A 24,007-nucleotide genomic window follows, 5' to 3' on the forward strand; every position below is an offset into this window, starting at 1 on the left:
AAAGAACCCACCGTTTATTTCCTTTTATGTCCGCTTCAGAACGAACAGCGCTGCTTTCAGACAATCCATACGGTTCGATGGCCGGGGAAACGAGTCCGCGACCCGCTTCGAACCTGGGAGAAGGGCCCAAACCTAAGAACGTTGCCAAGGAGCTTGGTCCCAACATTGTGCCTCAAAGAACAAGCAGAACAAGTCAGAAGCTGAAACTGTTGCCCGACCAATTAGATTACACTTCTATCGACTCCAGCGTGGATAAGTCGTACTCTTTACAGAAAATCACAGATAGACCAGCACGTAAGGATGCTGAGCGGTTGGGCAAAAAACACCGGTCGTTGCTTCCGCGAGTCACCGCGTACTGTACGGCTGGTTCGTACAAGATGCGCGATCTGATCCGGTGGCTAAAAGACCGCAAACGGATCCACGGAACAATGCCCAAGTTGTTCGACGAGTGTATCTACACTCCATTTGCATATAAGGACTGGAGAAGCAACAGCAGCAGTTCTGGTAAACGGCCGGACTTTGGCGATAAAAGTTCGGTTGCCACAGAGACTATTCGACTTGACGACGAAGGTGGCGAGATCGATGTTGGCAAGCACTCCACTGATGTGTTTATTTTTGAATACGGAGTGGTTGTTTTATGGGGATTTAACGAGAGAGAGGAGAACGCCTTTTTAGTTGACCTTGCCAAGTTTGAGAACGAAAAGCTTGCTGATGAAGACGTTCAGGCCGAGGAGTTCAACTATTACATCACTCACAGTTACCAGCCGCGGATCTACAACGACTTTATCACCTTAAGAGACGACTCTAACTACATGCTCAAGCTGAGTATTTCGTACGCCATTTCGCAGTCGGTCAAGATCTCGTTGTTTGAAGAGCTGGTCGACAACACCATCGAGGACACCCAAGACATCCCGCAGCAGATTGCCCAAACGGGTAAGGTGGAGATGACCAGAGAAGAAATCATGAAATCTATCGGAGAATTGTTCATTCTACGAATAAACATCAATTTGCACGGGTCTGTGCTGGATTCGCCCGAACTGATGTGGTCGGAGCCCCAGTTGGAGCCGATCTACCAGGCAACTAGAGGATACATGGAGATCAACCAGCGTGTTGCCCTGTTGAACCAACGTCTAGAAGTTATCAGTGATCTGTTGCAGATGCTAAAAGAACAGCTCGGACACTCTAACGACGAGTATTTGGAGTTCATTGTGATCATGTTGATTGGTGCAGAGGTGATTGTGTCGATCATCAACATCATTGTGGACGTCGTTGGACAACGGTAATACAGCTTTACTCAAAATATAGTGAATCACTTACCTAACTAATATACACTGGACTTTGCCTACTCTTACAACTCCTGGGAACCCTTAGCCTTTGGCAGCTTCTTTGGAAGCAAGTCGGAGTGAATGTTTGGCAAGACACCACCCTGGGCGATGGTGACAGAACCCAAGAGCTTGTTAAGCTCCTCATCGTTTCTGATAGCCAGCAACAAGTGTCTTGGAACAATTCTGGTCTTCTTGTTGTCTCTGGCAGCGTTACCAGCCAACTCCAAGATTTCAGCAGCCAAGTACTCCAGAACAGCAGTCAAGTAGACTGGAGCACCGGAACCAACTCTTTGAGCGTAGTTACCCTTTCTGAGCAATCTGTGGATTCTACCAACTGGGAAAGTCAAACCAGCCTTAGAAGATCTGGAGACCGAAGCCTTATCTGCGGAACCTGCTTTACCACCTTTACCACCGGACATTTTGATAATTTAAAAAGATGGAAACACGGGACGGGGGCATTATCTTGTATTTATGTTGGGGAGCACGCATGGAGCGAAAAACTGGTTCCCAGATTTACACGCGCGTTATGCGTAAATTTCAGGATTTGTTTTTAGTTAGGGCACAGTTTTACACAGACACGGGAGTAAAACATATACCGACGCGGTCAACAGTTGGAAACAAACCACCCACAGCTATATAATAACGGTGCATTCGCCCTGTTTGTCCTCTTAGTATTAACTTTATTTTTGAAAATGGCCCCAAAAGCAGAAAAGAAGCCAGCCTCTAAGGCCCCAGCCGAGAAAAAGCCAGCCGGAAAGAAGACCGCTGCCTCTTCCGATGCTAAGAAGAGAACCAAGGCTAGAAAGGAGACCTACTCCTCTTACATCTACAAGGTTTTGAAGCAAACCCACCCAGACACTGGTATCTCCCAGAAGGCTATGTCCATCATGAACTCTTTCGTGAACGACATCTTCGAGAGAATCGCTTCTGAGGCTTCCAAGCTTGCTGCTTACAACAAGAAGTCCACTATTTCCGCTAGAGAGATCCAAACTGCTGTCAGATTGATCTTGCCAGGAGAATTGGCTAAGCACGCTGTTTCCGAGGGTACCAGATCTGTTACCAAGTACACTTCTGCTACCTCTGCTTAGGTACGGTGTATTCAGTAGTAATTGTATATTAGGAATGGAATTTCAAGAGAAGCGAGTAGTTTGTCGTAATGTTTATTTGTTGTTGTGTTTTACGGTCTGTGCAATGGCATACAACAAGTGTCATGTCGTATATTCAATTTTGCAAGGAATTAATTCAATATAATGTAGAAGAAATTAAAAACGTGAAGAAAGGTAGCTACCAAAAGGAGAAGAATTATTTTATCAAAGAGGGGATTAATTTGAGTGGTAATTCACCAATTCACTTCCACCCATCTTCAATCTCCTATGTACTTTATTTCATGCCGCTTGCCCTCCTCTTTATCCGCCTTTTCGATCTCCTCTACAACAATTTCCACTGTCGCGTCTGCTTACATCATCACCATAATACCCTAACGTAGGCTAAAAGATGCAAGCAAGTGGAAAAACTCGCTTTTTACAATTCTTCTCTCCGCCATGGAACATCCCACTCTGTTGAGTCCCAAACCCGCAGCCACCAGGCTCGCGCCTATTTGCGCCATCTTCCTGGCCAAGTTCGACGTTCACACAGGTTACGAATTGGCATGGTTCAGATCTCTCAACGAGACAATATATCCTTCAAAGGGTCTTGAATTCAAGGCCCTTCCTTCCGGACTACATTCAGTTGAAACAGATATTATCTGTTTTGTTCAAGAGAAGCAAGTTGGCCAGCCCACAGACCAAAAACCACTGCTTTACGGAATCTCCGTCTTCAGACAGAACCTGTCTTCCCTTCAGGAAACAAACGGAAGCATTGATAGAAAATCTGTTCAGATGTACTCTCTGGGTGTGGTAATTGACCCGGAACATGTTGGAGTCACATGGAATCCCAAAATCTACTCCTCGTGCTGGAACTACAAAGACCAGCTAAACATGCTTGTTACCAATTACGTTGGCTCAGACAACCAACACGAACAATTACAATACCTGGAACAATTCTGGGAAGTTCAACGTTTCAAAGGGTCCGGAGACTTGAACTCCAAATTCAAAGATATCATGAAAAATGTTAATATAAATAGAAGAAAGTCTATCCAAACGTTGATCAACGACGAAGCGCAAAACAACACCGACACAACTACCAGCGCAGGCAGCGGAACGTCTGCCGGAACATTCGTTGGAGAACCCTCGTTACAAAAAATTGACGATCTGAATGCCGAAAATTTCAATATTGATGATGACCACATGATCAACTCGTTGCTCCCGCTGTTGAGCTCAATGGGCCCGCTCATCTTCCGTCTGTGGAAACTTGCGCTTTTGCGCAAGAAAATCATCCTTTACGCGCCACAGGGTTCGCACCAGTCCATAAGCGGGTTCTCTAAAATCATCTATTGCGTTTCTCTGATCTCGTCTGTTCCCAAAACTTTGAGACAGACGCTGCTCAAATCCGGAGTCACCGACCTGGACGAATTGGCATTCAACGTGCCAATCTATAACGTCTGTGTCAACGACATCGGGTTTCTGAGAAACCGCAAGGCCGGGTTCATTGCATCAACCACGGACCAAATTATTCTGGAGAAAACCGATTTGTACGATTATTCGCTAAGATTCCCCGAGAACGACAGCGAGGAGCCCCAAATCTTCAAAGCCGGATCCTCGGAACCGATCTTGGCGACGTCCAGAGACTTCAACCGCTTCAAGCTCGTTTATGCGAATTTCTTTGATAACGTGCAACCATTGGAAAGCGGCGTCGATGAATTGGAAGTGAAACTCCCTGCTCACGCAAGACTCTCTACCGAACCACTATCAGTTAGAGAAGTTATGTGGAAAGGTCTTTCATGGTGGGCCACGGCAGGAAGCAGCGAGACCCACAAAGTCGAGTTTGAGCTTGAATATGAACTGTTTGACGACGTGGACAAAGACGAGGTTGAACAGGTGGTTTCTCTGCTTGGATATTTCCAGAAATTGACCATCAGATTGTTCACAATGTTGGTTGACATAATAAATAACAGCGAGTCCGAGCATATGAACGAGCATACGGCCGAATCTGACTCGCTGGTGAACCAGTCCTCTCGCGACGAGAGCTTATGGATCGAGCCGCAGGACGTGTATGAAATGGGAATGGATCCTTATAGCAGCACAGACACACAAGTTCTGGTGGATCTTTGTGCTATTTGGTGGGGTAAAGAAGCCAAGATTGGAGGGTACCTTGGGAACTATTGTTGTATTTAGGTCAATCAATTCTTTTTCTGCGCGGCTTCCTTTGCCTGTCTTTGTTTTGCAATCATTCGGCTGTACTCTTTCTTTTTTTCCCATAGGTTGAGCACGTATTGATAAAAGAAGTCGTCTTCTTTCTCAAAAGCTTTGAGAACATTCTGGACGCCCTGCTTGAGCTCCACGTCGTTTCCAGCGAGATTGTGGAGCAGTTTGATGTGCCTGTCGACTGGAGACTCCTTGCGCTGTCTCATGGAGTTCAACACAACCATCAGTGCTGGAGCGGCGGCTTCCAGACTAGAGGCCGGCTGTGGAGCGGATAAGAGGGGTGTTTTAGTGAAATGACGGGAGATGGCGTCCTCTATATCGAACATGTGGTACAGGTTGGAGTACTTGTTGCGAATTTCTGCCGAATTGGACAGGAAACCCAGCTTGTTGACATTGACGTTGTAGTACCCCTTTCTTAAAACAAGCATGTGGAGATCGTCTAGCATGCGGAATATGTGCGACTTTTCGTCGAATTTCTGCACACGGGCCAGCATTTTGGCCTGTTGCACTTCGTTGGCGGCGGCTAGCGACGAGGCAAACCGTCTTGGCGCTAAAAATAATGTTCGAGGCAATCTCATCTGTATAGATCTCAGGAGAGTGGCAAATCAGAAGTTGAGCTGTTGTAAATACTGGAGCACAGCCGTAAAAAAGTTGCGTGAATCAGTTTTTAGCCATTATTTATTATCGGAAGAGTGCAAAGGAATGACAGGCACCCTAATTTTGGTCCGCCATGGACAATCGCTCTGGAACAAGGACAACTTGTTCTGTGGATGGGTGGACATCAAGCTGAGCGAGACCGGGCGTGAGCAGGCGCGGCACTCGTCGCGGCTGATTTCTGAGTCCGGATACGTGCAACCCGACGTCTGTTTCACGTCGAGACTGTCGCGGGCCATCGAGACGGCCAACATCATCTTGGAGGAGATGGATGTTCAATATGTGGACGTTTTCAAGACCTGGCGGCTCAACGAGAGACATTACGGTAAGCTTCAGGGAGAATCCAAGGGCCATATATTAGAGACTTACGGGGAGGAAAAGTACCAGTTTTGGCGGCGTGCGTACGACGGGTGTCCTCCGTTATCTGAGAAGGGCGATAAATACTACTCGATCGACGACAGAAGGTATTTGGACACTCCAGAGTCCGAGCTACCACGCGGAGAGTCTTTACGCATGACACTTCAGAGATTGCTCCCATTCTACACCAGCGAGGTTGACCCACGTTTGAAGAAGGACCAAACCGTTCTCATTGTCACGCACGGCTCGATTGTTCGTGCGTTGGTGAAATATTTATACGAGATCAGTGACGAAGCTATCAGCAAGGTGAACATCCCGAACGGGATCCCGATCGCCATCAAGCTCGACGCCGATCTGAAACCCCTAACAAGCGAGTTTGAGTACTTGGACCCGGAAAGAGCCAAAATCGAGGCCGCCAAGGTCGCTCGCCAAGGATATGAAACAAACTCAAACACTAAATAATTTACGATAGATCAAAAAACTTCGCTCGCGCACTTTGTTCTGCTTTCCAACCATGTTTCCCCAATAATCTATACAAATGTCCACAGATCTAGTGATAAAGTGTACCGAACAGCAACATAAAGCCATCCTGAGCGAATTCGAGCCAGACACGGTTCTGGGGATCAGCGCAGGTCCAGGGTCGGGGAAAACACGAACCATAGCGAGTCGAATCGCATACATCTTGAGCGAACAGTCGCCGCACGATATTCGGCCCAACGAGATCGCCGTGCTCAGTCTGACCAACCGGTCCGTCAACGATATCCGGTCGCGACTCCAACTCGTGCTGGGCCCAATGGCCCTACAAATCCCCGTCATGACCTTCCACTCGTTTGCTGGTAAAGTCGTGGGCTCGACGTGTCTGGACTACCAGGTGCTTGACGACGACGACCTCAAACGACTCGCCAAGCTGGTGTTCCCTGAACGCAAGTCGCTGTCCACTTTGGAGCTGCGCACCTTGCTGAAAGATATGCGTCGATCGACCACTAAAGTCGAGACACCCAGCATCCTGGAGATGTTTGGCGAGAAACAGATTTATACCCACGACGACCTGTTGGAAGAGTGTGTCAGGCTTATAGAGGACCCGATCAAGATCCCCAAGTTCGCAGAGAGTTTCCGTGTGGTTATCGTGGACGAGTTCCAGGATATCTACCCGGCAGTGATGGATATGGTGCTTTCCATGAGCAAAGGACGGCATCTGACTCTTGCGGGCGACCCGAACCAGTCCATCTACGGGTTTCTGGGAGCATCTTACGATACAAACTGGGAGAAACTGGTTAAATACCGGCCAAGTCACAAAATTGTCCGACTCAACAAGTCTTTCAGATCGACTCCTGAGGTTTTGCAGTTTGCGTCCCAAATTCTCGGGCCAAACATGCCAGAACACACAAGTGTCAAGGATTCGTGTCAGGTTCCATCATACAGACTGTCCTTTACGTCTCAGGCCCACGAACATCAGTTCATCCACGACGAGGTCTCCCGTTTGGTTGACCGTTCGAATGGACTTATCAAGCCGTCAGATGTGGCCATATTAAGCTACACCAACAGGGAGATCGACACGGCAATCAACTACTTTGAAAAACGAAACACGTTTGGACATTACCGGCTAAATAACAGTCCACGGTGGATCCAGAGCCCTGTTTCTTTTGTGATGCAGTATGTTCGCACACTGGTTGATCCGTCCAACAACTTCTCGTTGCTATGGTCGCTCTCAAACATCCAGGGAGTTGGAGAGTCTACTCTTCGTAAACTAGCTCTTTTGGCGACCGCTAACGAGACCTCCGTTTACGACTATCTTTTAGAGTCTGGATACCCGAAACCAAAGAAGATGGAGGAGTTGGCACAATACGCAAATCTTATACGGGAAAGCCGATTGAACCTGGACCAGAACGATCCAGACGATATTGTTGTGACTCTGTTGGAGCTTGGAAAGAAATTGGGGCTCGACAAAATGCTCAACATCAAAGGATTGACAAACGACCAACTCTCTGCATACAGAGCTCATTTCCACACGATTTACGAAACTCTTCAACGAGCCATACCACTTGCATCGTCTAACCATACCGTGCTTTCCTACTTCATGGAAAACTACAACAGCGACGCTCTAGTTTCCAGTAGCAACATCAAAACTTCGAACGACAACGAGGTCAATTTCTCCACTATACACACGGCCAAGGGCCTCGAGTTCCCGATAGTTTTCGTTCTATCAGGGAACAACTCGTTCAAAATGAACAAAATCCAGCGTCGGATTGTCTATGTTGGCATGACAAGGGCGTCTTCCTTACTTTATTTCAACAAGTTGACCAACCAGTTTGTGGAAGGAATTGACAATTCGACAAATCCGAATTTCTCAACCAAACCACCAAATTGGACGCCCAATACGATCACAAGACTTCTGGGAGACATGAAGCGTAGACCGGCTCAAAGTGTTGGACAAGTTTCTTCTAAAATAGCGCGTGCTATTCTATAGCCTCATTTTTTGAACGTTTGATGCGTCAGTATATGTTTGATGTTAGCCTTGAATGGACCGTTATTTAGGAACCCGATATCCACGTCGTCTACTGATCCTGCCAGCTTGGCAAGAGCAGGATACATCTTGGCTGCACCTTGAGATAGAACCAACACCTCTGTTGGTTTCTTCAGGCCCAAAGCTTGTTGAAGTCTTTGATTTGTACTTTTAGGTAGCTGTATTAATTTGACGGCCGAATAACGACTAAGTACCGGGAAATGTTGGAACAGAAGCGGAGTTGTCATATCGATCTTGCAAACAAACAGATATTGCAGTGCAGTGTCCTGTTGCGGGTCGAATTTGTCAGCTCGTATTAGTTTGGCCTGGTTTTCCAGCGCTTTCATGCAATTATTGAACCCGTAAAGAACGTATTGGGAGATTTCTGGCTCCTTAAGACTCATTTTCGTTCTCTCAGAAGCAGAAAGCTGGTTATAAGTGCCGATTTCCCTGAGTGCTGAACACAGAAGATCAACCACATCTGTTTGAAGTTCCGGGCTCACAGCAGGCCAGATGTTTCTCTGAGAAAACGGATGTGCCAGAACGGTCTTGAAAACCTGTTTCTTTCTAGCCTCTGTCTGCTTGAGCGAGTTGGAGGCCGGCTTTGCAGGTTTCTGTACTTTACTCTGTTTCTTCATACTTTTAGATTATTTTTACACAGATTTTAACACCCTTGCACCCAGACATCTATCAGTATTCTTTAGCATGAGTAGGAGGAGGACCTGGAGGCGGAGCGTAATTTCCAGTGGAAGATGTACTAGAAGGCTGGGGGTTGGCGCTAGGGTAGGCCTGAGGGCTGTTTTCTGGGCGAGCGTGCGCCTGCTCAGGCTGACTGAGAGGTTCAGCGTTGCCAGTAGTGTTACCTGCAGCGTTGCTGTTGCCCTGGGTCGACGCCGTTCCCGTTCCCTGGTTGTCGAATGGATTTGTAGAGGTCGCAGTGCCGTCAGTCTTGGAGTATGGGATGAAATTGCCATTGGAGTCGTAATATCCGATGTCTTGATTCGGGTTCGGCTGGGCAGTGTATGTAGGTAACTGCACCCCATTGTTTTCGTGGCGATTACGCTCGGACTGGTAGTAGCTTGGAGGAGCCAAGTACTGCGAAATAATAGGAGTTCTTCCCCGTCTGATTCTGCGGACATTAAGCAAACATGTAAAAACGAAAAAAATCACAATCACAGCAGCAAGAAAAGCGAAAAATGCATATCTTGACCCATCATTAGAATATGACCAGTATCTTTTGGCCAAATCGACCGATTGACCTTGTAACATGATGGCAAAGTTGAATTAGAGGAGAAACTTTTGCCTTATAAACCACAGATAATAAATTTTGCTACTGCAATTCCGTCGCGACGATCTTTTTCCTGGGTTGCAGATTATATGGAATTGGCAACCAACCAATTAATTAGCGTAAATTGTATGAATGGGCTTGAACAGGAACCGTTAAAATATTGGATTCTCGATGAGGCTCAATGCCCTGTATATATTCTGGGACGATATCAGGAACAATCAGTATTTCGTCATAAAATTTCATCGTGGAAGGGTCTAAAAACTGCGCCACTCGAACCTGGCGCAGACGGCCCTTATAGTCACGATAGCATTTCGTCGTTTTCAACTCCGGAACAGAATACGAGGACTTAATTCCGGTATACGGGGCGGGTATTTCAGCCAATTGTGTTTCTGAGTATGAGGGGGGCAAGTCGGGCTCCGTTTGAGATTGACGGAGTTCGTTTTGCGTTGGCACCGTGAATAAAGGTAGCACCAGCCTCTGGTAGCTTTGCACTCCCCAATACACAGCCAGGAGCAATATTAGAGCGAATGTAAAACAGCACAAAATTGCCACAGCAATCATACCTGAAACCAAGTGAATACGCACTAGTCTCTCTCATCGGGCACTCTTGCTGCCTTTTAAGGACCCTCACTAGAACAGACAATTTGCACTAGTGTCGTCATCTTTTTTCTTTCCACACACCCGTACACCACCTCTCGCATTTTTTTTCCCCATGGGCCCACAATTAGGCTACAGGGTGATTTCATTTGTTCTCTAATTATTGTTTCATCTATGGAAACCAGAGTGATTACTATCTCGCCAGAACTGAGTTCTGTGTAAGAAAAACCCAACTTTTCCTTGTTTTTCGTCTCTAACATTGAGTCCCCAAATCAAAGAACGTATATGGAGCATCTTATCTCTTGTTGATAATGGGTTTCGCAAGGGAGAGGCCATTTGTCTTGTTTTGAAGAAACAGAAAGACTGTCTCAAACGTAAAAGTGATTCTGACCAATGCATTCCCACAATGATCTCCAGTGTTACTGAAATCAGATTCCCCTCGTTGGATCCCGAAACCAACCTCAAATTTGTTTGTTATTTGAAAGTGCTCCGACTACTGTTTGATCAGCTCTCTGCCAACTCGTTTGTGTCAAAACGTCAAATATACTATCGCGATGTGACTCTGTTTAAAAAACAGGCCGTGATCAACCAGTGCATTGACGACTATGCGTGCTCGTTTGGAGTTTCCATCGAAAGTTTGGGGGTGGTTGCAGCACAAAAGGGCATAATTTTTGGGGATCTTAAATTTTATTATAAAGATAGATTGGTCAGTATCGAGAAAACCGAAGGGTCTGCACTCTTGCCGCTGATTTCACTCAACTCGAACCACGAAGACTTTTCATTTCTGTCTCCTGCCCCAGAAGAAATAGTGGTGGTGGAAAAAGAGTCTGTTTTCGCCAAACTGTGTGATAACGAGAAGGATTCAAACAAAATATTCATCACAGCTAAAGGATTCCCGGATAGGCTCACCAAGAGGTTCTTGTACCATCTGACCCAACACTATCCGTCATCCAGAGTTTCTGCTCTTGTGGATAGCGATGTTTACGGACTGATGATCCTCAAGGAGTACAAATATACTCCGGCAATCAAAATCACACAATCTACAGATATCACCATCAAGCAGGAGACAGAATGGGCCAACAAATCGTCCCCCCTGATTGACGAAACAGGGAAACTACAAACTTGTTGGTACGTTGCCCCATGTTCAAGACTAAAGTATAAGGGAACGTTCTTGTTCGACAAACAAAACCAGTTGGGACATCTCGATCTTATACAACGGGATTTTAACAGTATGCGGACTTTCCTGCGTACATTGATAAACCTACAGGAAGTTTCTCCGGATAATGAGCTGGCAAAAGTGGTTCGAGAAGTACAGATTGGGATGTTTTTCCTTAAAAAACGCGAGATGGATTAGAAAAAGTGGTGTGAGGAGTGTCTCGGAGTTGTTCGAGTCGGATTAATTATTGGGTCATGAGCCGCGCCAAAGCAGGGATTTTTTAATTACTCCGCTCGAAACAGACCATACATTACTCCTCAATTTGGAAAAAGAAATGCAAACAAACGGTCGTAAAGATATATGGTCGTCTGGGAGGGGTTTTCTCGACCGAAACTTCTATTTCTGTTTAGAATACTAATCTTCCGGGATGATGAACGAGTTGACTGCTGGATTTGCAACTACTAGGACGCAGTCTACATCTTCTATCGCAACGATACACACGGCCGCCACAACTCCGGAGTTCTTTCCGAGCTTGGTTGAGCTAGAGGTTGGAAATCTGTTACACGTTAATGGGTTCTCTCTAGACCACCAAGAAGTTGAAGATCCTGGCACGGAGTCCGCTAGCACAGAGTCGGTGACTGACACATTGGATTTCGAGCGCGAAAAGTGGGCCATCTGTTTGGTGGGTCTGCCTGCGAGCGGGAAGTCGACAGTGGCGAAGCACCTCGAGACTTACGTGAACAACTTTAAACACGCCGATATTCGGTTTGGCGTGTTCAACGCGGGGAACGTGAGAAGAAGGTATGAGAAGAAGCTGACCAACAAGTTCGATTTTGATTTTACAAAAAGCGACACTCAGCGACTAAGAGAATTATATGCATTTGAGGCTCTACACGAACTCACTAGCAGTCTTGTGAGCGACAAGATTGATGTGGGTGTGTTTGACGCCACCAACACCACCAGGGAAAGACGTCAGAAAGTTGTCGAAAAGATTAGAGAGGCAGCGGACGACGCCAAGGTGGCTATAAACATTGTGATTCTGGAGGTTTGTTGCCACAACATCTCTCTTAGAAGATACAATATCGAAAGAAAGACGACCAACACGGATTACTATGGACTTCCACGCGAGGAAGCCATCGTTGATTTTTTAAGAAGGGTGGAGCGATACGAAAAGGTTTACGAGAATATCACTGTGGATGAAATCAATGAGTTGGACGTGAAATTTTTTAGCATGGCGAACGTTGGCGAATCGTTCAGTTACAACTGCGGATTGCAACTGAGACGTAATAAGGAAATACAATTGGGAAGTTTGTTTTTACACCAGATTTATGATTTTTTGCTATACTACAGAACCAATTTTGGGCAGACTTATCTTTGCGAGGTTGAACAGTTTTATAAAAAGGGATACAAACCCATCAGACAAGCGTCAACCGTGGCTGATAGCACTGTATATAACGTATAGAATGGAAACTTTTGATTATCTATTTGTCATTCCAGGAATACTTGGAAGAGAGCTAACCCCTTGTAGTCCAGGCAACCCAGGCAATCCTGGAAGACCAGGCAAGCCAGATGGAGGAGGAGGCGGTTGGAATCTGTTTTCCGGCTCTCTTCCGTTCTGGTCCATGGAGAACGGCTGTTTTTCGGCCCAGGATTCTCCTGTGTATGCGTTGTCTTGGAAAGCAAGAGGATCGTTTGGTCTGGAACGACACCAGAACCGCATCGACTTGTCTGCGCCTGCCGTGCAAAGAACGTGGCCGAGCGGGTGGTACTGGAGGTCGTGAATGGCTTTGTCGTGGGCGTATGGTATACGGTGCAGAGGAGAGGTGGTGGTGGCAGGCTGTTTTTCTCTGTTGAAGACGAGGTCCTGGTTCAGTTCTTTGGACAGATCGTAGGAGGACAAAGACCCGTCGTATCCTCCAATAGTGAGCGAGGCTGAATGAACCGGATGCCATGTGACAGAGGTGAGGTCGACGTCATCTGTGGATCTGATGACGTTGATAGTTTTCATGAGTCTAATGTCAAAGATTCTTGTGGAATGGTCTCTGGAACAGGCAGCCAGGAGTCTTTGGTTTCCGTTGGGCTGGAACCTAACTTTGGTGACAGTATGTTTGAAGTCGTGAACGGTGGAGATACACTTTCCGTCTCGAGGGTCCCAGAACTTGACCAGATTATCTTTTGATCCGCTTACTATAAGGCCGAGGTTTGGGTGCCAGTCGCAGGCCTTAACGTCCCAATGGTGACCCTTCAAAGTTCTTTCTTCGGTAGCGGTGTTGAAGTTCCAGATCTTGAGCGTGAGGTCGTCGGAACAGCTAACAAACTTGGAGTCGTTTGGAGAAAACACAATGTCCTGAATAGCGTTGTCATGGGCCTTTGGAAGAATATTAACGTTGTTGAAATTTGGCTGCCAGAACTTGACGCATCCAATCTGGTCTGCGCTCAAAAGCCAGTCGCCGTTGTGGCTGTACTGAAGAGCGAAAATGGGCGAATCATGGGCCTGCATGATGGACTCGAAGTTGAATGTCAAACCGTTCCAAATGGTGAATTCTCCAGAATGGGACGAGATGAGCACTCTGCGCGCGTCGGGCGTCCATTTGAGGGCGTGAATCGCATGTTTCGACTTGTTGGTCGAGACATGGACAAACTTGGTGGCCAGATCCACCACCACCGGCTGTTCTGGGTGGGGAGGCAAGAGCTGTGTGAGATACGACATTTCAGGACGCACTTTGCCCAACGGCTGACGTCCACGGCGATTGAGCACATTTTTTTGCACCATGTACCGTCCAAGCGGCGCAAAGTAGTCGACCGTCCGTCGGTGCTGCAGTTTCTTCTCGGCGTCGTCCTCTTTTCTCGGGAACATTGCAAACAAGCAGGAAAATAAATCTCAACTTTTTTTTTCCTTGGTGTAGAGATGAAAGGGGGGGGTGGTGAAATCCAAGTTTATCTTTTTGTCATTATCGTTGGTAAGAAGAGCACTACAAATCGGCTCTTTCCAAAGTCTGTTCATCTTCGCGCTCGCGTCATTTTCATCTATACATCCAAGTCATTATGACAGACTCCTTGCGCGGTCCTGCCCAGTCGATAAGCTCGCTGGAACCGCTTCTTGTGGAGTCCAACAAGTTCCGCAGACAGTCGCGCAGCAGTGCCGGGCTGGTTCCGGAAATGCGCAGTCTGCGCAGCATGCACGAGTACTCGTTCTCTTATGTTAAGATCGTGTTTGTTGTTGTTTTGTTTGTCACGTCGTTGATCTCGTTTGTCACCCAGACAGAAACCACCGCATACCTCTACACAGAGCTCAAGTTTAGCGAGCCGATTCTTTTGTTGCTGATCACCCATGGATCCTGGTGGCTGCTGTGGCCGCTGCAGTTCTCGGGAATCGCGCTCTACAAAACATTCAGACGGTATCTGCGTCACAAAAACGGCTACATAGATCCTCACGGTAAGAAATGGAAAGGTTTCAGAAGAGCGTTCACCAGCTCTGTTAAGACCCAGCACAAGAACATTTTCCATAGTGCCGAGCTCACAATCCGCATGAATCGCAAAGATTACGAAAAAGAGTTCGGTTCCAAGAGCTTTAAGCATTTCCCGCAGTTTTTCAAAAGCCAGGCTATCAAATACATCTTCAAATCCACACTGATTCTGTCTGTGATTTTGAACGCGGCCGGAATCACCTGGTACATAGCCATGGGGATGTCTACGGGATCTGATGTGACGGCCATCTACAACTGCAGCGCGTTCACAGCGTACATGTTTGCTATTCCTATTCTGGGAGAAAAATTGTCGCTTGTTAAGCTTAGCTCTGTGGTGACTGCCATCGCGGGAGTGATGGTCGTGGCGTATTCGGGAAAGAACCAGAACCTCGGAACGTACCCCCACCGGTTACAGGGAGACGTGATCATCCTGATGGGTGCGATTTTGTACGGTCTTTACGAGGTGCTGTACAAAAAAATGTGCTGTCCACCGTCGAACGAGGTGAGCGCAAGACGCCAGGCCACGTTCTCGAACTTTTCAATGTGCCTGATCGGCATCAACACCGTGTTTGTGGTGATCGTGCCGATGGCGGTGGTGCAGATTCTGGGCTGGCACAGGTTCCAGTTCCCAACGTCCAGCAAACAGTGGCTGTACATCTTCCTGTCAACGTTCTCGAACCTGATCTTCAGCGTCTCGTTTCTGGCCTTGATGGCGCTCACGTCGCCGGTGTTCTCGTCGGTGGCCTCGCTCGTGACGATCCTGATCGTTGGTCTCGTGGAATGGTTCCTGTGGGGAATAGCCATCAGTGTGTCGCAGATGCTTGGATACCTGCTCGTTGTGGCGGGCTTTGGCCTGCTCACCTACGCCTCATGGAGCGAGATCAGCGAGGAGGATACCGCGGACGAGCTCATCGACACAGACACAGAGTCTGTCGTGAGCACCAACTAGAGACACTTCTCCGCTTATGTAATATTTTTTACACCCAAAATTCCGCACACCATAGATTTATTTTCTGTTGTAGAAAATTAGGAAAAAATCGACATGAGCGAGCTTATCGATAGCACTGAAAAACTGGCGATCGGATCGACCGAACAGACCGAACAGAAGATCACTCCATGGGAGGTCGAGGGAGCCGTTGTGGACGGCCAGGCCGTCGGCATCGATTACGAGAAACTGATCTCCCAATTTGGTACCAAAAGAATTACCCAGGAGACTCTGGAGAGATTCACACAGGTGACCGGCCACCAGCCACACCATTTCCTCAAGAAAGGCTTGTTCTTTTCTGAAAGAGACTTTAACAGAATCCTGGACCTGTACGAGCACGGCGAACCGTTTTTCTTGTACACCGGCCGTGGTCCTTCTTCCGACTCGATGCACCTGGGTCACATGATCCCGTTCACGTTCACCAAGTGGTTGCAGGACGTTTTTGACGTTCCGCTCGTTATTGAACTCACGGACGACGAGAAGTTCTTGTTCAAGCCTAAACTCACTATTGAGGACGTTAAGAAGTTCGCCAAGGATAACACCAAGGATATCATTGCTGTTGGGTTCAACCCAGAAAACACCTTTATTTTCTCCGATCTCGAGTACATGAACTCTGCCTTCTACGAAACGGTTGTGCGTGTGTCTAGACAGATCACCACTTCCACTGCTAGAGCCGTGTTTGGGTTCCAGGACTCGGACTGTATTGGAAAGTTGCACTTTGCTTCAGTCCAGATTGCTACCGCCTTCCCTTCTTCGTTCCCTGAGGTGTTGGGATTGCCTCCAAAAACCCCATGTTTAATTCCTTGCGCTATCGATCAAGACCCATATTTCAGAGTGTGCAGAGATGTGGCCGACAAGCTCAAGTTCAGCAAGCCTTCGTTGATCCACTCCCAGTTCTTCCCTGCTTTGCAAGGTCCAACCACCAAGATGAGTGCTTCTGACGAAAACAGTGCCATTTTCATGACAGACACCCCTAAACAGATCCAGAAGAAGGTCAACAAGTACGCCTTCAGTGGAGGAAAGGTCAGCATCGAGGAACACAGAAAGTACGGCGGTGACCCTGACGTTGACGTTGCATACCAGTATTTGAGCTATCTTAGCGAAGACGACGAGATGCTCGCGGATGTGGCGGAGAAATACCGCTCTGGTGAGCTGCTTTCCGGTGAGATGAAGAAGTTGTGCATAGACGTGTTGCAGAAGTTTGTCAAAGACTTCCAAGAAAGACGTGCCTTGGTCACCGAAGACGTGGTTGCTTCTTTCATGAAGCCTCACAAGCTGGTTTCCGGAACCAAGCAAAGACTTGTTCCTGCCAAAGAGAGACCAAAGAAGAAATAAGAGCCTAGGTTGTTTAATTACATGTTCTATATTCCTTGCAGATATGCTATGGAGCCGTCCAGATCCTGTCTCATTTGGGCGAACGTCTGGCTGATGGAGTTCTCGGTAACTTTGAACGGCTTGCCTGTAGTTTTGAAAAACGATTGGACCTGTTTTTTAGTGTCTTCAAGCTGTTTTCTGGCCAACGACTTGAACTCTCTGTTTTCGTTGCGAAACGTGGTCAGCAACGACTTGAGTTTGTTGGTGTTCTGTTGCAGGAACACCATCTGCTTGTAAGTGTCCACCACAACGGTGAAGTAGTAGTTGAACTCAGATAGAAGCATGGACTGAGGTTTTGGTGGCAGTTCCAATGCTGGACTGCCATGAAGATACTCCAACAACACTGAATAGCTCCATTTATCTATCGGCGACAGTTCAAGCTCGTTGTAAAGGTCTGTGAGCTCCTTGACTCTCGACTGGTGATGTTTCGAGAGAGAGTCGTAAATGATGAGCTCTCTGAGCACCATCAGTTGCAAGTGTTTTGTGGAATAGTAGCCTGGCAGCTTGTCTTCAATTTTGTCTATCCGTTCGTGGACTCCACAATCCCAAAACGTTTTGAAGTCTCTGTTGTCACTAACCAGTTGTTTTTGGTACGAGCGCAAAATTACCACCTGTTTGTCCACCTGTTTCTGGTCGTCCTTGATTCTGTACGCTCTCAACAGCTCCAGAGATGTGGTGAATTTTGCGAATGAGTTTGTGAGTCTAGACTGGAACTCGATGAACCCTTGCAGCTTATTCATAGCCTTGCTTTGGAAGCCGGCAATGATCATGGCTGGAACTTCTCTCTCAACGTTCTGCGGATAAAACTGCGAAACTGTCTCCAGCAAACCAGGAGCAATTGCACGTCTGGTGCTGATGTAGTGCGACAAAGTGTCATGCTGGACAAACTTGATTTTCAGCGATTTGTAGAGAGTATCCGCTGCTGATTGCAGGTTGGCAATAGTGTAGAGTCTGATAAGCCACAGCTTGAGATGGAACTCGTATTTGTTTCTTGAGAGAGCGTCTTCCAGAAGCACAATCAAGGAATACACCAGTTTGAGGTCGAACTCAGATTGTTCTAGGATAGTCTCAACAGCCAGGATCAAAAACTCGAAACCAGGGAAGTAGTCAAAGTCTTCCAGAATGTCCAAATGGAAGTTTGTAAGCGAGTACAGCCGACAACACTCGGCAACAAAGTGATCATCTCGTGAATCGAGCGCTTTGAACTTCATATAGTTGACCAGGAAGATCACGTCTGCCGAGGTCGGCTTGGTTGTGTTTAGAAGCTGGTCGAACTTGCGCTGGAGATATTGCTGTTCTCTGAGCTCAGGACTCAGGACCGACTTGAGGTCGGTAAAACAGCAGAGCTTGGTCCCGAACGACTCTAAGTACTGCTCAACCGAGCCAGACTCATTCAGCTCGATGGCCGCCAGCTTGGTGTTTCGCGAGGAGTAAGTTTTGACCAATTCTCTGCATTCGTCGAGCTGTTCTGTTGCCTTTGCGGCCTGAATCAGCAGTTTCCAAGTGTCCCAATCGTCCTCCTTCAGTTCAATAAGGTATCGTTTGCACACGTCGTATAGTTTTGCGGAATGTCCTTGATCCTTTAAAGTGTCGAGGTAAATGATCTTGAGCTCCAGATCGTTTTCTTTCTCCAGGAACTTCTCCATTTCGGCCAAACTGTCGTCGTGCCGGCCAGAAAGCTGCAAAAGTCTCACGTAAACGTAGACTTTCTGCGCATCGTCCAATCCGACCTGCTCCATGAGTCTCAGACCCAGCTGTGGATAGAGCTTAAGGAACGAAGGAGCCAGAATGGTGCAACGACAAACAAGCATCAAACACACGGCTGCCCAAAACTTGAACAGTTGCGGGTCAACTGTTTGTTTGGACGACGAGATCGCCCGCGTCAACAGCATTGAAGATTTCTGCATACCCAAAACGTCTCCCCTGGTTACACTGTAGGAGAAGTACTCGTAAACGAGGTCTGCTGTTGGGTACTTCTTGCACACCTTATCAAAAACGTCCTGTGGAGCCTCGCAGATCTCAAATGTCTCAGACAACAGTTTCAAGGTATCTGGATCACTGGGGAACTTGGACAACAGATCATTGGCTTTTGTTTCAGCTTCCTGTCGTTTGCCAGATAGAGCCAATATATGAGCCTCAAGAGCATAGAAATAGGAACTGTTAGGATACTTTTGGATTTTCTTGGCAACGAGAGTCAACGCGTTGCGGAAATTCCCAAATTGAACGGCCGACTGGATGGCCGAATCTTTATACATGAAATATTTTGGAACAACTTTTTTTTTTCAACTCTTCATCTATTTAGATTGAGGACCACGGTAGATGTGGAATGGGGATGCCTGGTTGTTACCGAAGATCAAAGTCTCGGCAAGAACGGTATTCTCCTTTCTTGTAGCAGCAAAAACAATGAGTTCGGCAATGTCCTCGGCGTACAATGGCTCGGTGTCCTTGTACACAGAAGCAGCTCTTTCCTTGTCACCCTTGAATCTGACCAAGGAGAACTCGTCGGTAGCAACGTTACCTGGCTCGACCTCGATGACTCTAATCTTGGTGCTGATAAGCTCTTTTCTTAAAGCACCGGTGAAAAAGTTGAGTGCAGACTTTGTAGCACAGTAAATACTTCCACCAGGGTATGGCTCTCTGCCAGCAACCGAGCCCAACTGGATGATATCTCCCTTGTTACGCTTCTTCATCTGCTGAACAACCAATTGGGTCAATTGGATCATTCCCAGAACGTTGGTGTCGAACATCTCCTTAACGTCAACAGGATCAACAGACCCAACCGGATCCAATCCCAAAGCCTTACCAGCATTGTTCACCAGAACATCGATCTCGGCAAAGTCGGAAGGCAGACTTTTCAAAAATGGAGAGATCTGGTCAATTTTCGAAACGTCCAACGATGCAATGAAAACTTGGATCGATGGGTACGATTTCAGAAGCTCCTCCTTAAGAGCCTTGAGCTTATCCTCTCTACGAGCAGTCAGCACCAGCTTGATGTTACCGGCACCAGCCTCGGCGAAATACTTGGCTGTGCTGTAGCCGATACCTGTGGAAGCTCCTGTGATGAGGATGTTTTTACCTGCCAATCTTTCTGCGATTTTGCCAAACATAGTGAACAAAAGATGAAAGTAATTTATCGAGCTCTTATCGATTTTGGTCACCGGCTCGGGGCTCGTTTTCCTTGCCGTGCACGGGTGTGTCGGTTTTCCCAAAAGGGGGGCCTTTTTTTTGGGAAACTAAGGTGCGAATTATCCAACACTCGCACCAACTAAGTCGTTGCACCGATTCCGCGGATCTCACAGCACAGCAAACACAAGCCGCACTAACCAGATCACAATCACTAATGTACGGTTCTGCAAAACGATAAGCGAAATGTGGTGTGATTTTCAAAACCCTTATAGAGATTACGCACAGAATGCAACCGGACTCGGTGCACCGACTGGAGCACAATTAATTTATTCTAATTACGGTGCACCAGATAGCAAATAATAAACCGTATCTTGTTTAGCAACAATACTGGTACCTCTACTCGGCGGATCGAGCTTCCCGCAACTACCGTTCCACAAAGAACTCTTTGTGAAAGCAAGCAAGGGGACTATGAAACGCTGACGTAATCTTTCGGAACTCTCCGAGACCCGGCAGAACGAGTCGTTAGTTTGCTTATTGTTAAACGTTCCTTGCTTCGAACTATATAAATACCGCACACTTTATCAGTTGTTGGAATCAAGATGGTTGAATTGCAAACATCCACCTACGGAAAGGACAACGTCAAGTTTCTCAAGGTCAAAAAAGACCCTTCTAACCCTAATGTCCATCAAGTGATGGAGGCCACTGTCAAAATTTTGCTTGTGGGCAACTTTGACATTGCCTACACGGAGGCTGACAACTCCCCCATCGTGCCTACCGACACCGTCAAGAACACCATTTTGGTCGAGGCCAAGAAGTTCGACGTGTTCCCGATCGAGGCCTTCATTGCGCACCTTGGGCTTCACTTCATCAAGAAGTACTCGCATGTGAGCGGTATTGATATCGAGATCTCCCAGCACAGATGGTCCAAATACCTTGTTGACGGCAAGTTGCACGACCACTCGTACTTGAAGGATGGTGAGGAGCTCAGAACTGCCTCTCTCAAGTACAAGCGTTCCGGGGAGTATGTTTTGAAATCCGGAATTAAGGATTTGACTGTTTTGAAGTCCACGGGATCCATGTTCTACGGATTCCACCAGTGCGACTACACCACTTTGAAGCCTGCCACCGACAGAATCTTGTCGACAGACGTCGACTCTGTCTGGGAATGGGATTCGAAGAAAATCGGTGCATTGTCTAATGTCATTTCTCAGGCAAGAGCTGGACTCTTCGATTCTGCGTACGAAGCTGCCAGAGAAACTACTTTGAAACTCTTTGCTTTGGAGAAGTCCGCCTCTGTTCAGGCCACCATGTACAACATGTGCGAGGAGATTCTGAAACAGGTCCCATTCATTGCTACTGTTTCCTACTCGTTGCCAAACAAGCACTACTTCCTGATCGATTTTAGCTGGAAGGGACTCGAGAACGACAACGAGTTGTTCTACCCATCCCCACATCCAAATGGATTGATCAAGTGCACGGTTGGCAGAGAAAAGAAGGCCAAGTTTTAAAGTTCTGAATGAGCAAAGGTTTTAGGAGCATATATTGCTATTTATTAAAGAATTAATATTGCAACCATCAAAGTAGAAACTATGGAAAAAAAGATATCCAATAGTTCACAGTTGATTTTATTGGAAAAAAAATAATTTTGAACATGTTTGCTTCGAGATTGGGAATAAGGGCCGGAATGAGAAACGCATTCCGGTTGAAATTCCGGCCAATTCGTTTCAACTCCACCAACACAAACACTTCCAAGAAGCCAACGGGAATCAAGCTGTTGATGCAGGAGTATGGTTATTCAGCCTTGGGAGTCTACTTTGGACTCAGTTGTATCGACTTGCCAATCATGTTTTTGGTGGTCCATTCGGCCGGAGAAGAAAAGATAGAAGAGTACCAGGACAGATTTCTGAGATGGATCGGGTGGCGTAAGGGCGAACCGCAACCTCCCAATCCCGACGCCGAGCCAGAAAACAGCTCAGATTCCAAATACTCAACACTGTGGACAGAGTTTGCAGTCGCTTACGCTTTGCACAAATCGCTTATTTTCATCCGACTACCAATCACTGCGGCCATCACTCCAACAGTCGTTTCCAAACTGCGTAAATTGGGTTTCAATGTCGGAAAGATCCCCAGCGCCGCAAGACAAAGCGTTGGCGAACAAGGCATTCGCAAAACTCTTACCGCGGACGGCGTGAAAAACATGGCCAAAAACATCAACGCCGATCCTGCGGCGCTCAACCCGAAGTTTGGCAAGTCTGCATCCAAGGGCCAGAGATGGTTCTTTTAGCTGTACATAGATATATTAATGGCTTACCGGAACTCGGAGTAGTACTTTTCTTCACGGAACCGTTTTTCCACAAGCTCAAGAACGGCTGGCGGGTAAACCGTCTCCAAAGACTCTCCTCCAAGAAGAACACGGTCCTCGTGGACTTTTTGTTCCTCCTTGGTCATGATCACCACGTTTTGGAGCGACAATGGTTCTTCTCTTTTCCATCTGGAAAGTGCCAATCTCGTGGAAAACCCGCTGATCGGAGACTTTCCACGGAAAACCTCCTCGAGAATGTAGTTCACGTCGCTCAGAGAGATTTGCACGCGCTGGTCCTTCTCCCCGAGTCTAGACTGTTGTCCAGCCAAACTCTGCAAGATTCCGTCGTACACCTTTATTCTGTTCTTTCCCTCGATCGGCTCCACAGGGTAGCCAGAAACAGTGGTCACAATGTAAGTTGCAATGGTGAGACCAAACATGGCAGGCATTGTGCCCAACACAGGAAGAATACGAACACGGAAATTCTGCAACGCACTCAGCTGGTCAACATGGCCCTTCTCGAACTCCTCATCTGGAAGTGGTAGCAAGCTTGCTTTACGAGGGTCGGGCTTCTCGCTTGAGAAAACACATGGAATGCCGTTGATGATTCCTCTTTTCTTCAATCTCCGTCTAACAGACCGTGCCAACGGATCTTCGTCCGAAGCAGAGATGTCTGCCACATTGACCCTTGTCGAATCGCTCTTGCAGGCTGCTCCCATAGACGAAATCACCTGAATGCCCTTGCTGTGACAGAAGCTCAACAAATCCACCTTGGTATCGATGTTATCAATACAGTCCACAACGTATGTAGGACTGTCTTTCAGTAGTAGCGATTCTGCGTTCTCAAGGTTGAAGAGCGTATTAATTGCCTCGATCTCACACCAAGGCGCAATTTGGAGCAAGTGTCTGCGCAAACAATCAACCTTGGACGTTCCCACATCTCTACCAATAGCCACCGAGTGTCTGTTGAGAGATGAAAGGGTCACCTGGTCAAAGTCAATAATTCTGACTTTGGAAACTCCAGACCGAACCAGAGCAGTGACACAGTTGGATCCAACTCCACCTGCTCCAACAACAACCACAAATTGGTCTCGCACTTTCTTCATCCCTTCTTCTCCAAGAAAAACGTAGTTTCTTGCAAGCTGTTCTCTGATCAGCTCCTCAGAGTAGTTAGGAACGGTGTCTGTGAATTCTTTTGAGCGAGCAACTGGTGTTTTTGGCCCCGAGGACAAAAAATAGTATCTTGCGGCTTCAATGACAGTGGCAGTAACCACGGCCGTGGTGACAGCTGTTGCTGCTGTCCAAAGTGCAAGATTGGATCTGCTCATTGAAAAAATTTGAAAAATATATTTGATTTTTTGGACAGTGTTGTAGTCGGTGGGTGCGACACAGTTGCAACAAGATTTATCAGTGGGAGATATCAGAACCGCAAAACAACCATAAAGCCTTCCATAACCAGCCCATATTGACCAAGATAAACTCGCTGCGGGTCAAGTTGCACATTTTATAGCTACGTGACCCTCGGACGCCTGCAACTCTTGCTATTTTGTGGGTTTGGCCGAGTGGTTAAG

The 24,007-nt window shown here is 47.1% G+C and overlaps 28 protein-coding genes across 28 annotated transcripts; 13 read left to right on the forward strand and 15 right to left on the reverse strand.

The window, feature by feature from the left end:
• Positions 1-26: 26 nt before the first annotated feature.
• On the forward strand, positions 27-2,413 carry OGAPHI_007341 (uncharacterized protein; the record flags this gene model as incomplete). Its single annotated transcript, XM_046208727.1, has 3 exons — positions 27-1,279; positions 1,372-1,855; positions 1,937-2,413. The coding sequence occupies 3 exons, from the start codon at positions 27-29 to the stop codon at positions 2,411-2,413; spliced, it is 2,214 nt and encodes a 737-aa protein (XP_046057847.1).
• OGAPHI_007342 (uncharacterized protein) lies at positions 1,349-1,744 on the reverse strand (the record flags this gene model as incomplete). Its single annotated transcript, XM_046208728.1, has 1 exon — positions 1,349-1,744. The coding sequence occupies one exon, from the start codon at positions 1,742-1,744 to the stop codon at positions 1,349-1,351; it is 396 nt and encodes a 131-aa protein (XP_046057848.1).
• Positions 2,414-2,866: 453 nt separating the features above from the next.
• On the forward strand, positions 2,867-4,597 carry OGAPHI_007343 (uncharacterized protein; the record flags this gene model as incomplete). The annotated part of the gene is made up of 1 exon (XM_046208729.1): positions 2,867-4,597. The coding sequence occupies one exon, from the start codon at positions 2,867-2,869 to the stop codon at positions 4,595-4,597; it is 1,731 nt and encodes a 576-aa protein (XP_046057849.1).
• Positions 3,376-3,657, reverse strand: OGAPHI_007344 (uncharacterized protein; the record flags this gene model as incomplete). The annotated part of the gene is made up of 1 exon (XM_046208730.1): positions 3,376-3,657. The coding sequence occupies one exon, from the start codon at positions 3,655-3,657 to the stop codon at positions 3,376-3,378; it is 282 nt and encodes a 93-aa protein (XP_046057850.1).
• A 5-nt stretch (positions 4,598-4,602) lies between the features above and the next one.
• OGAPHI_007345 (uncharacterized protein) lies at positions 4,603-5,205 on the reverse strand (the record flags this gene model as incomplete). Its single annotated transcript, XM_046208731.1, has 1 exon — positions 4,603-5,205. One exon carries the CDS (start codon positions 5,203-5,205, stop codon positions 4,603-4,605), a length of 603 nt encoding a protein of 200 aa, XP_046057851.1.
• A 124-nt stretch (positions 5,206-5,329) lies between these two features.
• Positions 5,330-6,100, forward strand: OGAPHI_007346 (uncharacterized protein; the record flags this gene model as incomplete). Its single annotated transcript, XM_046208732.1, has 1 exon — positions 5,330-6,100. One exon carries the CDS (start codon positions 5,330-5,332, stop codon positions 6,098-6,100), a length of 771 nt encoding a protein of 256 aa, XP_046057852.1.
• Positions 6,101-6,176: 76 nt separating this feature from the next.
• On the forward strand, positions 6,177-8,105 carry OGAPHI_007347 (uncharacterized protein; the record flags this gene model as incomplete). The annotated part of the gene is made up of 1 exon (XM_046208733.1): positions 6,177-8,105. The coding sequence occupies one exon, from the start codon at positions 6,177-6,179 to the stop codon at positions 8,103-8,105; it is 1,929 nt and encodes a 642-aa protein (XP_046057853.1).
• A 2-nt stretch (positions 8,106-8,107) lies between these two features.
• On the reverse strand, positions 8,108-8,779 carry OGAPHI_007348 (uncharacterized protein; the record flags this gene model as incomplete). The annotated part of the gene is made up of 1 exon (XM_046208734.1): positions 8,108-8,779. One exon carries the CDS (start codon positions 8,777-8,779, stop codon positions 8,108-8,110), a length of 672 nt encoding a protein of 223 aa, XP_046057854.1.
• Positions 8,780-8,831: 52 nt separating this feature from the next.
• Positions 8,832-9,410, reverse strand: OGAPHI_007349 (uncharacterized protein; the record flags this gene model as incomplete). The annotated part of the gene is made up of 1 exon (XM_046208735.1): positions 8,832-9,410. One exon carries the CDS (start codon positions 9,408-9,410, stop codon positions 8,832-8,834), a length of 579 nt encoding a protein of 192 aa, XP_046057855.1.
• Positions 9,411-9,543: 133 nt separating this feature from the next.
• Positions 9,544-10,027, reverse strand: OGAPHI_007350 (uncharacterized protein; the record flags this gene model as incomplete). The annotated part of the gene is made up of 2 exons (XM_046208736.1): positions 9,544-9,913; positions 9,993-10,027. 2 exons carry the CDS (start codon positions 10,025-10,027, stop codon positions 9,544-9,546), a joined length of 405 nt encoding a protein of 134 aa, XP_046057856.1.
• Positions 10,028-10,432: 405 nt separating this feature from the next.
• On the forward strand, positions 10,433-11,380 carry OGAPHI_007351 (uncharacterized protein; the record flags this gene model as incomplete). Its single annotated transcript, XM_046208738.1, has 1 exon — positions 10,433-11,380. One exon carries the CDS (start codon positions 10,433-10,435, stop codon positions 11,378-11,380), a length of 948 nt encoding a protein of 315 aa, XP_046057857.1.
• Positions 11,381-11,596: 216 nt separating this feature from the next.
• OGAPHI_007352 (uncharacterized protein) lies at positions 11,597-11,857 on the reverse strand (the record flags this gene model as incomplete). Its single annotated transcript, XM_046208739.1, has 1 exon — positions 11,597-11,857. The coding sequence occupies one exon, from the start codon at positions 11,855-11,857 to the stop codon at positions 11,597-11,599; it is 261 nt and encodes an 86-aa protein (XP_046057858.1).
• OGAPHI_007353 (uncharacterized protein) lies at positions 11,610-12,644 on the forward strand (the record flags this gene model as incomplete). The annotated part of the gene is made up of 1 exon (XM_046208740.1): positions 11,610-12,644. One exon carries the CDS (start codon positions 11,610-11,612, stop codon positions 12,642-12,644), a length of 1,035 nt encoding a protein of 344 aa, XP_046057859.1.
• Positions 12,645-12,659: 15 nt separating this feature from the next.
• OGAPHI_007354 (uncharacterized protein) lies at positions 12,660-13,892 on the reverse strand (the record flags this gene model as incomplete). Its single annotated transcript, XM_046208741.1, has 1 exon — positions 12,660-13,892. One exon carries the CDS (start codon positions 13,890-13,892, stop codon positions 12,660-12,662), a length of 1,233 nt encoding a protein of 410 aa, XP_046057860.1.
• On the forward strand, positions 13,119-13,361 carry OGAPHI_007355 (uncharacterized protein; the record flags this gene model as incomplete). Its single annotated transcript, XM_046208742.1, has 1 exon — positions 13,119-13,361. One exon carries the CDS (start codon positions 13,119-13,121, stop codon positions 13,359-13,361), a length of 243 nt encoding a protein of 80 aa, XP_046057861.1.
• Positions 13,416-15,598, forward strand: OGAPHI_007356 (uncharacterized protein; the record flags this gene model as incomplete). Its single annotated transcript, XM_046208743.1, has 2 exons — positions 13,416-13,767; positions 14,235-15,598. 2 exons carry the CDS (start codon positions 13,416-13,418, stop codon positions 15,596-15,598), a joined length of 1,716 nt encoding a protein of 571 aa, XP_046057862.1.
• OGAPHI_007357 (uncharacterized protein) lies at positions 14,210-14,898 on the reverse strand (the record flags this gene model as incomplete). Its single annotated transcript, XM_046208744.1, has 2 exons — positions 14,210-14,657; positions 14,729-14,898. The coding sequence occupies 2 exons, from the start codon at positions 14,896-14,898 to the stop codon at positions 14,210-14,212; spliced, it is 618 nt and encodes a 205-aa protein (XP_046057863.1).
• OGAPHI_007358 (uncharacterized protein) lies at positions 15,106-15,453 on the reverse strand (the record flags this gene model as incomplete). Its single annotated transcript, XM_046208745.1, has 1 exon — positions 15,106-15,453. One exon carries the CDS (start codon positions 15,451-15,453, stop codon positions 15,106-15,108), a length of 348 nt encoding a protein of 115 aa, XP_046057864.1.
• A 57-nt stretch (positions 15,599-15,655) lies between the features above and the next one.
• Positions 15,656-16,427, reverse strand: OGAPHI_007359 (uncharacterized protein; the record flags this gene model as incomplete). Its single annotated transcript, XM_046208746.1, has 2 exons — positions 15,656-16,190; positions 16,375-16,427. 2 exons carry the CDS (start codon positions 16,425-16,427, stop codon positions 15,656-15,658), a joined length of 588 nt encoding a protein of 195 aa, XP_046057865.1.
• OGAPHI_007360 (uncharacterized protein) lies at positions 15,692-16,969 on the forward strand (the record flags this gene model as incomplete). Its single annotated transcript, XM_046208747.1, has 1 exon — positions 15,692-16,969. The coding sequence occupies one exon, from the start codon at positions 15,692-15,694 to the stop codon at positions 16,967-16,969; it is 1,278 nt and encodes a 425-aa protein (XP_046057866.1).
• A 26-nt stretch (positions 16,970-16,995) lies between these two features.
• On the reverse strand, positions 16,996-19,263 carry OGAPHI_007361 (uncharacterized protein; the record flags this gene model as incomplete). The annotated part of the gene is made up of 1 exon (XM_046208749.1): positions 16,996-19,263. The coding sequence occupies one exon, from the start codon at positions 19,261-19,263 to the stop codon at positions 16,996-16,998; it is 2,268 nt and encodes a 755-aa protein (XP_046057867.1).
• OGAPHI_007362 (uncharacterized protein) lies at positions 18,797-20,044 on the forward strand (the record flags this gene model as incomplete). The annotated part of the gene is made up of 3 exons (XM_046208750.1): positions 18,797-18,942; positions 19,311-19,513; positions 19,773-20,044. 3 exons carry the CDS (start codon positions 18,797-18,799, stop codon positions 20,042-20,044), a joined length of 621 nt encoding a protein of 206 aa, XP_046057868.1.
• OGAPHI_007363 (uncharacterized protein) lies at positions 19,303-20,115 on the reverse strand (the record flags this gene model as incomplete). The annotated part of the gene is made up of 1 exon (XM_046208751.1): positions 19,303-20,115. One exon carries the CDS (start codon positions 20,113-20,115, stop codon positions 19,303-19,305), a length of 813 nt encoding a protein of 270 aa, XP_046057869.1.
• Positions 20,116-20,715: 600 nt separating this feature from the next.
• On the reverse strand, positions 20,716-21,588 carry OGAPHI_007364 (uncharacterized protein; the record flags this gene model as incomplete). Its single annotated transcript, XM_046208752.1, has 1 exon — positions 20,716-21,588. One exon carries the CDS (start codon positions 21,586-21,588, stop codon positions 20,716-20,718), a length of 873 nt encoding a protein of 290 aa, XP_046057870.1.
• Positions 20,734-21,642, forward strand: OGAPHI_007365 (uncharacterized protein; the record flags this gene model as incomplete). The annotated part of the gene is made up of 1 exon (XM_046208753.1): positions 20,734-21,642. The coding sequence occupies one exon, from the start codon at positions 20,734-20,736 to the stop codon at positions 21,640-21,642; it is 909 nt and encodes a 302-aa protein (XP_046057871.1).
• Positions 21,643-21,785: 143 nt separating this feature from the next.
• Positions 21,786-22,418, forward strand: OGAPHI_007366 (uncharacterized protein; the record flags this gene model as incomplete). The annotated part of the gene is made up of 1 exon (XM_046208754.1): positions 21,786-22,418. The coding sequence occupies one exon, from the start codon at positions 21,786-21,788 to the stop codon at positions 22,416-22,418; it is 633 nt and encodes a 210-aa protein (XP_046057872.1).
• A 23-nt stretch (positions 22,419-22,441) lies between these two features.
• OGAPHI_007367 (uncharacterized protein) lies at positions 22,442-23,764 on the reverse strand (the record flags this gene model as incomplete). The annotated part of the gene is made up of 1 exon (XM_046208755.1): positions 22,442-23,764. One exon carries the CDS (start codon positions 23,762-23,764, stop codon positions 22,442-22,444), a length of 1,323 nt encoding a protein of 440 aa, XP_046057873.1.
• OGAPHI_007368 (uncharacterized protein) lies at positions 23,217-23,567 on the forward strand (the record flags this gene model as incomplete). The annotated part of the gene is made up of 1 exon (XM_046208756.1): positions 23,217-23,567. The coding sequence occupies one exon, from the start codon at positions 23,217-23,219 to the stop codon at positions 23,565-23,567; it is 351 nt and encodes a 116-aa protein (XP_046057874.1).
• Positions 23,765-24,007: the final 243 nt, after the last annotated feature.

The sequence above is a fragment of the Ogataea philodendri genome (assembly GCF_020536065.1).
Source record: "Ogataea philodendri strain CBS6075 chromosome Unknown scaffold12, whole genome shotgun sequence".
NCBI lineage: Eukaryota > Fungi > Ascomycota > Pichiomycetes > Pichiales > Pichiaceae > Ogataea > Ogataea philodendri.